Source organism: Ranitomeya imitator, chromosome 7, assembly GCF_032444005.1.
Source record: "Ranitomeya imitator isolate aRanImi1 chromosome 7, aRanImi1.pri, whole genome shotgun sequence".
Classification (NCBI taxonomy): Eukaryota; Metazoa; Chordata; class Amphibia; order Anura; family Dendrobatidae; genus Ranitomeya; species Ranitomeya imitator.
Genome location: NC_091288.1, coordinates 220570059 through 220581087, shown reverse-complemented (window position 1 = coordinate 220581087; position 11029 = coordinate 220570059). Strand labels below are relative to the sequence as shown.

The 11029-nt window shown below is 40.9% G+C and overlaps 1 protein-coding gene across 3 annotated transcripts in view; it reads right to left on the bottom strand.

Annotated features, from left to right (window-relative positions):
* Positions 1-2272: 2272 nt before the first annotated feature.
* The window catches only part of LOC138645624 (up-regulator of cell proliferation-like), a 29510-nt gene continuing 20753 nt past the window's right edge, over positions 2273-11029 (bottom strand). For 2 of the 3 annotated variants that reach the window (XM_069735069.1, XM_069735068.1), the window contains exon 8: positions 2280-9282. In XM_069735069.1, coding sequence (XP_069591170.1) covers positions 4598-9282 — 4685 coding nt within the window. In that variant the 3' untranslated portion in view covers positions 2280-4597. Of the gene's footprint in view, positions 9283-11029 lie in introns of all 3 variants that reach the window. The other variant, XM_069735067.1, reaches the window with a different exon arrangement.

Sequence of the window (11029 nt, the reverse complement as noted above, 5' to 3'; positions counted from 1 at the left end):
TACAGAGATACATGATAAGATCCTGTCTGCAGCCACCACTAGGGGGAGCTCCCTGTATACAGAGATACATGATAAGATCCTGTCTGCAGCCACCACTAGGGGGAGCTCCCTGTATACAGAAATACATGATAATATCCTGTCTGCAGTCAGCACTAGGGGAAACGCCCTGTATATAGAGATACATGATAAGATCCTGTCTGCAGTCACCACTACGGGGAGCTCCCTGTATATAGAGATACATGATAAGAGCCTGTCTGCAGTCACCAAAAGGGGGAGCTCCCTGTATGCAGAGATACATGATAAGATCCTGTGTGCAGTCACCACTAGGGGGAGCTCCCTGTATACAGAGATACATGATAAGATCCTGTCTGCAGTCACCACTAGGGGGAGCTCACTGTATACAGAGATACATGATAAGATCCTGTGCAGTCTCCATTAGGGGGAGCTCCCTGTATGTAGAGATGCATGATAAGATCCTGTCTGCAGCCACCACTAGGGGGAGCTCCCTGTATACAGAGATACATGATAAGATCCTGTCTGCAGCCACCACTAGGGGGAGCTCCCTGTATACAGAGATACATGATAAGATCCTGTCTGCAGTCACCACTAGGGGGAGCTTCCTGTATACAGAGATACATGATAAGATACTGCCTGCAGCCACCACTGGGGGGAGCTCCCTGTATACAGAGATACATGATAAGATCCTATCTGCAGCCACCACTAGGGGGAGCTCCCTGTATACAGAGATGCATGATAAGATCCTGTCTGTAGCCACCACTAGGGGGAGCTCCCTGTATACAGAGATACACAAGATCCTGTCTGCAGCCACCACTAGGGGGAGCTCCCTGTATACAGAGATACATGATAAGATTCTGTCTGCAGCCACCACTAGGGGGAGCTCCCTGTATACAGAGATACATGATAAGATCCTGTCTGCAGTCACCACTAGGGGGAGCTCCCTGTATACAGAGATACATGATAAGATTCTGTCTGCAGCCACCACTAGGGGGAGCTCCCTGTATACAGAGATACATGATAAGATCCTGTCTGCAGTCACCACTAGGGGGAGCTCCCTGTATACAGAGATACATGATAAGATCCTGTCTGCAGCCACCACTAGGGGGAGCTCCCTGTATACAGAGATACATGATAAGATCCTGTCTGCAGTCACCACTAGGGGGAGCTTCCTGTATACAGAGATACATGATAAGATACTGCCTGCAGCCACCACTGGGGGGAGCTCCCTGTATACAGAGATACATGATAAGATCCTATCTGCAGCCACCACTAGGGGGAGCTCCCTGTATACAGAGATGCATGATAAGATCCTGTCTGTAGCCACCACTAGGGGGAGCTCCCTGTATACAGAGATACATGATAAGATCCTGTCTGCAGCCACCACTAGGGGGAGCTCCCTGTATACAGAGATACATGATAAGATCCTGTCTGTAGCCACCACTAGGGGGAGCTCCCTGTATACAGAGATGCATGATAAGATCCTGTCTGTAGCCACCACTAGGGGGAGCTCCCTGTATACAGAGATACACAAGATCCTGTCTGCAGCCACCACTAGGGGGAGCTCCCTGTATACAGAGATACATGATAAGATTCTGTCTGCAGCCACCACTAGGGGGAGCTCCCTGTATACAGAGATACATGATAAGATCCTGTCTGCAGCCACCACTAGGGGGAGCTCCCTGTATACAGAGATACATGATAAGATCCTGTCTGCAGTCACCACTAGGGGGAGCTCCCTGTATACAGAGATACATGATAAGATCCTGTCTGCAGTCACCACTAGGGGGAGCTCACTGTATACAGAGATAGATGATGAGATCCAGTCTGCAGCCACCATTAGAGGGAGCTCCCTCTATAGAGATACACTGGCTGCCTTAACCAGTGATTGGCTTCAGCGGTCACATGTTTCTGTGTCGGAACATCCTGGGAAGCAGACACCTGCGGGGCACCAAGAGGTGCAGGATCGAGGAAGGGGAGATCTGTGTGATGAGTATTGTATCTTTTATTCTTTGGACTCCTTATAAGCTTTTTACAAAAATAAATGTTCATGTTGACAATATATCATCAATTATTGCGGAACGTGGGACTTATAAAGATTAAAGAAATGGTGTCCAGTGGCGGAGCTTCACAGTATCTTTTGATAAGTCACATACTTTATTCCATCACGCCTACATTTCAGTTTCCCATGACTTTACTTTATGGCGATTATTTTTTATTTTTTTATTTTTTTTTATACAAAATAAATTCAGAGTTTATATTAACCATCAATGTTTATTAGCGCAAAACATTTATAAGTATTATAAAAGATAAAAATCTAAGTTTTATAAAAGACATCAAGCTGTGTGTAAGATATAATGCAGAGAAAAAACTGAAGAAGGAAAAGCTGGAGCAGAGGACAAGTAGGAGGTCACCGATAACAGCCCGTAAGGTTACTTTCATTATTTTTAAATCTTCCAAAAATATATAGTGACATTTGATTGGCGGACATTAGTAACTGCTCCAATGCACCTTTACATCAATTTTCATACAGTTGTGTGAAAAAGTGTTTGCCCATTCCAGATTTCCTGTCATTTTTCCATGTTTCTCACACTTAATTGTTTAGGACAAACAAATGTAAATACTAGACAAAGATAACACAAGTAACACAAAATGCAGTTTATAAATGAATGTCTATTAATAATGGAAAAAGAAATCCAAACCTATAGGGCTCTGTGTGAAAACTTTATTGCGGCCCACCTAAAACATAAATTAATTGTGATTTATCACCTCTTTGTGAAGCCGAGATCACATTATCTAGCCACACACAGAGGTCTGATTACTGCCACACCTGTTCTTAATCAAGAAATCACTTAAATAGGACCTGCCTGACAAAGTAAATACTGTAGACCATAAGATCCTCAAAATCTAGGCATGCCGCAATCAAAATAAACTATGCAACAACTGAGAAACAAAGTCATTGAAATCTATCAGTCTGGAAACAATTATAAAGCCATTTCTAAAGCTTTGGGACTCCAGCGAACCACAGTGAGAGCCATTATCCACAAATGGCGAAAACATGGAACAGAGTTGAACCTTCCCAGGAGTGGCCGGCCGACCAAAATTACTCCAAGAGTGCAGCAACAACTCATCCAAGAGGTCACAAAAGACTCCACAACAACATCCAAAGAACTGCAGCAGTCACTTGTCTCAGCAAAGGTCAGTGTTCATGACTCCACCATAAGAAAGAGACGGGGCAAAAATGGCTGCATGGCAGAGTTCCAAGACAAAAACCACTGCTGAGCAATAAGAACATAAAGGCTTGCCTCAGTTTTGCCAGAAAACATCTTGATGTTCCCCAAGACTTTTGGGAGAATACTGTGTGGACTGACGAGACAAAAGTTTAACTTTTTGGAAGGTGTATGTCCAATTACATCTGGCTTAGAAGTACGGTAACACAGCATTTCAGAAAAGGAACATCATACCAACAGTAAAATATGGTGGTGGTAGTGTGATGGTCAGGGGCTGTTTTGCTGCTTCAGGACTTGGAAGACTTGCTGTGGTAAATGGAAACATGAATTCTGCAGTTTTTTCTGACCAGAAAATCCTGCAGGAGAATGTGCGGCCATCTGTTTGTGACCTCAAGCTATAGTGCACTTGGGTTATGTAGCAGGACAATGACCCAAAACACACCAGCAAGTCCACCTCTGAATGGCTTAAGAAAAACAAAATTAAGACATTGGAGTGGCCTAGTCAAAGTCCTGACCTTTATCAGATTGAGATGCTGTAATGACCTTAAAAATGCGGTTCATTCTTGGAAACCTCCGTGACTGAATTACAACAATTTTACAAAGATGAGCGGCCAAAATCCCTCCAGAGCGTTGTAATCGCAAACGATGGATTGCAGTTACTGCTAAGGGCGGCCCAACCAGGTATTAGGTTTAGCGGGAAATCACTTTCTCACACAGGGCCCTGGAGGTTTGGATTTCTTTTTCCCTTAATAATAAAATCTTCATTTATAAACTGCATTTTGAGATTACTTGTGTTATCCTTCTCTAATATTTACATTTGGTTGGTGATCTTAAACATTTAAGTGTAAAAAACATACAAAAGAATAAGAAATCAGGAAGGGGGTGAACATTTTTTCACACAGCTGTTAATCTCCTCCAAATCAGAAATGTGCTCAAGTTTTTGTTCTGTAATGATAAAGCTTTAATGATGCAATATTGGATACTGTCCTTTATAAACCTTTAGGGTTCTTCTCATCCAGAGGGTATTGGGGTATGGAGTGGATGATAAGATCTTAAATGGCAGAGACGCTAGAGTTCTATTCCTCTTTGCATATTTCCCAGAGGAGCATTGCAGCTTTAAGTCTCCTCATCTCAGCAAGATAGTCAATGGGAAAGAGATTATTTGACCAGGGGAACAGCTGAGGTTACTGCAGGAATTAGGAAAGCAAGATATTTAGTCAGTCATTTCACAGGATATGCACTTGTAAAGTAGTGGCCAACCCCTTTAAGTAACGCCTTAATTCAGATTAGAATAGTATTTCCAAAGATGGATCTAATTGATCATACATAACAACTGTGCTATTTTTTCCCAATTAAATGTTAATGAACTTGTATTTCTCCCTCTTTTCTCCTATGTTATAGGCATCCTTCAAGTTCCGCAGAGCGTGCTTCTTTGTTATTCGATACCATTCCTCCGGTATTTCAGCTGGCTCAACATCGTATAATTTAGCAAATTCAAGATTGAAGCTTGTGAAGATGAATTTCCAGTAATTTGAAGAATTGTTCTTCTCCTCGGTCTCTATGATCCACTCTGGATAAACCATTTGGTAGTTTTTATAAGGAATCCATTCTCCATTAGTGTGCAGATTTGCAAAACAGTCATCAGAAACGACATCGTTGGTGCAAATTGAAGTGCACAGAGCATTGGTTTCCGACCATGTATACTGGGCCATTCCTTTAGGTCGGTGGCAAGTTGCAAAATGTTCCCTATGGTTAACACTTTCTGCTTCACATGGAACATGGCAGAATGGACATTCCTGGTCGCAGCCAATGACTTTAGAAGCCAATGCAGTTTGAGGCTGTAGACGAAGATTACTAAGGAGAAATGCAACGCTGCTAGTCTTTAGACTGGCCCTAATTTGATTTTTAATCTCAAAGAGGAACGATTCAATGTCTCGCCAGAATTGGGACATATTTGCTTTGTTTTGGAAGGCGGTCATTTCCATCTCAATCCGAGGAATCACCAAATCTTGCTTTAAAACCATAGAGAAATATTTGAGAAATTCTGACATGTTGTCAAAGGGCTGAGCCTGAGTGTCACCGATGGCACATCTTATTTTTTTAAGAATTGACTTTAGGTTTTTATCTATCAGCTTTGATAAGGTATCATTGTTTTGATATTTTTGTAGAATGTACATGTAAATCCATCTCTTAACGTAGGTCTTGTAATTGTTAATGTACATATTATACCTCTCGAAGGAGTCTATGTCAAGCATCTCTTCCAAGAGATAGTAATGGAAGGATTTTCTACTTTTAAATATTGCACCATCTGCGTCTTTGAGAATATCATCGATTATCTGTCTCCCGAGATTGTTGTAAATATAAGCCTTTATAGCCGGAATTAATCCTTGCTCACAAAAATTCTTTGCTCTGACGTTTGTTTCATTAGTATGGATGATTTTACTTTTAAGTATGTTGAAATACTTTGGTTTCAGCGCTCGAATTTGATAGATAGGATCATTACTCACCCGATAGTGGTCATGCATATTCTGAAATTGAGGAGCTGCTCTACCCAATATATGGAGCTTGAGCTCTACCTGAAACAAATGGTTGTAGGACAGTTTTCCAGAATTTTTCTCAAGGTGGCCATTTATGATGTTTAGTAATTCTCTGCAGTACATGTCACTGTAATCCTCTCCGGTCTTGACCTTCTCTGTAACGTAATCTTGGCAAAGCTCAGTGATTGTTGATGCACAGTTCTGAAGTTGGTCTTTGGCATTGTTACGTTTCAGTAAATTAACACATTTTTGTAAAATACTGATATCTGTATGCTTGTCTTCTACACAAAAGCTTTTCTCTTGATATTGTTGAAGAGACCCCACATTATGTAACATCCCGCTGACATCGCTTCCTCTGTTCCTCATTTCATCTCGAAGTTGCTTTAACATTCTGCTGCCAACATTCAGTTTTTCTATGGTGTGTGGTTGTAGGTTTCCAATTATTCCCTGCCATATGGACTCAAACTCTTCCTCCAGCTCTCTGACGTCGCGCAGGCCAGATAACTTTGCTTTATAACTATTGAGTTGGCTGTCAATATTTTGGAGATACTGCTTCAGTATCATTTCAAGATTATGTTTTCCCTTTTCAACTGAAATAGTTTCTGTAAATTTGCTTGAGATGAGATTTTGCAGCTCTCTCCTGAGACATTTCACAGAATTAAAAAATTCTTCTTTGTATCTTTCTATAAGATGAGGATTGTTGCTTCCAGTTTTAAAAAACGTTGATAGTTGAGTGTTCATATTTTTCTCCCCTTGCTCCAAGACTTGATCCATTGATTCATTTAATGTTTGCTCTAACTGTCCCTGAGTATTACTTTCGATTGATTGATTCTTGATTGAATTTTCAAATTTGGAGATCAGTTTGTAGGCCTGCCTCCGAAATTCCCATTCTAGTTCTGAGTACTTGTTACACAGCTGCTCGTAGGCCTCGGCTGCCAGGATGTTTCTGAAACTAAAGATAAAAGATTCGTACTTTATAGCTTGCCACAAGGTATTTGTCCATTTGGTAAAAGATCTAATGCTATGGATACCTGCATGATGTTTTTCTGTCATGAATTTGAACATGAATTTTTTTAATTCATAAATAGTTTCACTGTATCCAACATTAATTGAAGCCATCGGAGGAACACCGTGCCACAAACCTGGGATGTACCAGCTGTGTTTCTGGGGGTCATAGTCAAGGATATCTGAAAACTGTATGTTTGTATCCTTCTTTTCCATTTTTGCAGCTACTTTGATCATTTCTTGGAGTTCATTCAAAAATTGTGCTCGACCTATCATGGTATTGTCATCTGTACTCACATCACTTACATTCTGATGTACAAATTGGCAGTTGGGCTTCTTACCGACTCCATTCATTCTAAGAAATGCATGCAGAACAATGGTCAATGTGTCGTTCATGTCTGATGTATTTTCCATGGAGATATTAACTATGGTGACATCACTCAACCCAACCACAAGTGTGGCCAACTCATTGTCATGTTCATAACTGTCATCGAGTTTAGACAATTCAGGAGCTTTCAACCCTTCAGTGTCAATCACCAGAATAAATTCACATCCTAGTTCTTTCTGGAAGTTCTTCTCCACTTTCAAAAGATTCATGAAGGCTCCTCGTGTGCATCGACCACTGGCCACAGGGAACTGTAGACCAAACATGGTGTTCAGGAGGGTGGACTTCCCCGTACTCTGCACCCCCAGCACAGTGATCACCCTCATCCTGCATTGTCCTCCAGTCTTGTTATCCAGCTCAGTCAGGACATCAGTTATCCACTGTAAGGGAATGTTGGAGGCATCTCCATCAATCAGCTCCAATGGGAAACCATCCAACAGGAGATCGGCGGCAATACCTGGGAGATCTGTAAACTTTCTCTGATTCTCTTTCACTTCATCCACCTTTACCAAAGAACATTCAGCCTCATAATATTGTGCTAACTCACGTAAAAAGTGTTCAACACCCAGCGAACTATCAGAGATCTCTTGAGACAAATACAATATCCCTTTGTCAAACGCTGATGACTCCTTCTGCTTCTGTTTGAATTTTGTACGTAGAGCGGATAGATTTTTTCTAGCAAGAGAATCAAGGAAAGTTTTCATCCACTTTAGAAAATAGCGGTTTTCTGTCATGTCCAACTCCTTCATTGCTTTAATAAATGAGTGAATGTCCTGAGGAACCGCCTGCTGATACTGAGCTCTGTGGTTTTCCAAGCGCCTACTGACTAGTCGGTTCTTGTGATCTGTGTCATCTGTGTCCCCTTGGTATTTCTGTCTACATAACTCCTTGTCTATTTTAGATATTTCCTTCCATAGAGCGCCCTGCAGTTTCATTGTACCGCTCTTATATTCAAGTGTACTTTCTATATGTTGAATTATTGACTGGGCATATTCTTTCGCCTTTTGACAAGGTCCATTGTTTTCGTCCACCTCAATGTCTAAGTATTTAGCAGTGGGAGCCATGTCGACCAAGCACATTTTTTTGTCAGTGGTTTTAACAATGTCTGACACACGTGACCGCACCATTTTCACCAGTTCTCTATTTCTATTAGTGCTGATTTTGCACATCTTCAGGTTTATGGTTTTAGATAACATTTCCAGATTTCTAAGTAATTCTGTTGATTTTACCTTAGTACTTTCTTCCACAATTACAAAAAAGTGTGTGTTTTTGCAGGAAGATAAGAAGTTAAAATCTGCATCGGTCACATCTTTAATAAACAGGAACACCACGGACGATATTTCTGCTATAAATCTGAACTGCTTGTAATGGTCCCTGATGTCTCCGTGTAAATTTGTAACTGCAAAAGGTTCAGAGTATAAATTCTGCTGTTTACCGGGAAAGTACCAGGAGATTTCGACCAGACCATTAGATACAGTTTTAGGTTGGTCTCCACCATCCATTTCACAGCTGAAAAACATTTCAAAGCGAGACATCGACGAAGAAAGCAAGTTATTAAGAATTGTGGACTTCGAAAAGCCAGATTCTCCAAGTCTTACGAAGGAAATTGTTGGCATTTTTATGTTCACTAAATTATCTTCTCTGAGGTCTTTACTGCAAGAAATCCATTTTATAATGATCTCTCTCATCACCCACAGCATGAAAGTGCAGTTGTGGCCATTACCGGCCGGGAGCAGCAGTGGGACGGCGTACTGACACAAGTACATTTTTGACAAAATTTCCTGTTGTAAAAAAATGTCCGAAGAATGTAGGAGAATGCAAACTATATCTAGAGGATGTATAGACGCTGAAACACTAATGTCTGCAACATCAATAATACTTCTAGATCCGACTTCTGTGCTTTCCTGAACGTTTGTATTCCTTGCTGAGGCATTCAGGGCCATTAACTTTTGCAGAAAATGCCAGATAATATCTTCATCAAAGGCTTGTTTCTCAATGCAAACAGGTCTTATGACCAGCACATCATGAATGGTGAACTTGCGAGGTCTTTTTATTAAACTCTTCTTTCTATCCAGTCGATTTAGAACTTCATAAACTGAACTTGTTTCTCCTAAGACAAAAATCAGAAAATGCTTAATGTAATAGACGCTACTAAAAATATTTCATGACATGTTTCATTGTCTACATTAAAATATATGGGCCTGTTCATTATTATGTCTTGTTTAATAAAAGGGATCTATAATTGCTAAGTTGTAGTCTTGTATATACAGGATCTGTTCTGTGTGGTGTTGTATATTGAAGATCTGTCCTGTGTGGTGTAGTATATAGAGGATTGTTGTAAAATCCATAAAAACATCTCTTAAGAGGGGACATATCATCCTCACATTGAACATATGGGATTAATTATAACTAGGTACAGAAAGAGCTGATAATTCATCCTCCACTGAAATAGGACCTCCAGCCGTGAACAGGCAATTACAACAGGGGTCTGTTGAGAACCACACACCAAATCAGAGGTGGAGCAGAACAGGGGCTTCCTCTGTGCAAAGGAAATATCTCAGACGCTCTGGAACCTGTAGTCAGTGATGAATTTTGGGGTTTGCATTGATCCAATATTTATGGGACATATATATTCGATGTCATAACAAAGGGATGAACATAACACATTCACTCACATCACCAGGATGATGCTATCCATGCAATGTTTCAGCTCTATAGAAAGGTAATATCGTGATACGAAACATGACAACAGTATCTCCCACCTGGGACCTGCAGGGGTAAAGATATCTTGAAAGTTGGGGATCTTATAGTCTTCTAAAGACCAAGCATATCCCACGACCAGCCCCCAATATGATATCCTTGATTTAATAAAAATCAGAGTTTGCGTTTTTGTAATTTCTCAGTTCTGGAACACACAGTACTCTGTGATTCTGTCCGTTGCCCTAAGGATTGGCTCTAAGGAGTGCTTTCCTTTGATAAACTCTGAGCCTTTTCCATGACACAGGCTTAGTACTTTTATTTTGTTATCCCTTTTATTCTATATTATTGTATACACCATACTGTTTTGTCCCCATTTTGTAACTTCTTTGTAGATTTTTTTTTCATAAACACTGCCTACTCTTCGGCTTAAATATATAAAATGTAATAGTTCTGTTCCTCTTGCCTTGTAAACCGCACCCTTGAAACAATATGCTAGCTCAACGGGTGTCCAATCGTCCTGTATAAACAATTGATGGTGGCAGCTATTTCCTTTTATTATTGTGGAGTTGGCAGTGATCATATCGACATATAAATATGTAATAGGGAAATGTGTAAGTTGGCAGTATTGGAAAAGGGGGATGTGTGAGAAGGCAGTATGGGGAGGGAATTATATGAGGAGGCAGTATGGGGAGGGTAGAGAATTGTAAGGAAGCAATATTGGGAGGGGGATGTGTGAGTAGCAAGTATAGGGAGAGGAAAGATGGGGAGGGTGAGGAGACAGTATAGGGAGGGACTAAATGTGTGAGGAGACAGTATAGGGAGAATAAAATGTGTAAGGAGGCAGTATGGGCAAAGAGAATACATGAGGGGGAAGTATGAGGAAATGTATGAGGAGGCAGTATGATAAGTGGAATGTGGTAAATGTGTGAGGAGAGAGCATGTGGCAATTGTGTGAGGACATGTTATCAATATGGGGGGGATTTGTCAGGCAACAGTATGGGATTGGGTAGTAATGTGCAAGGAGACAGTATTGGGGATATAAATGTGTGCGAAGACTGTACAGGTGAGCAGGGTAATGTGTTAGGGGACAGTATGGGTGAGAAATGTGTCAAAGGACATTATGGAGGGAGAAATGTGTTAGGACGTACAACATAGAG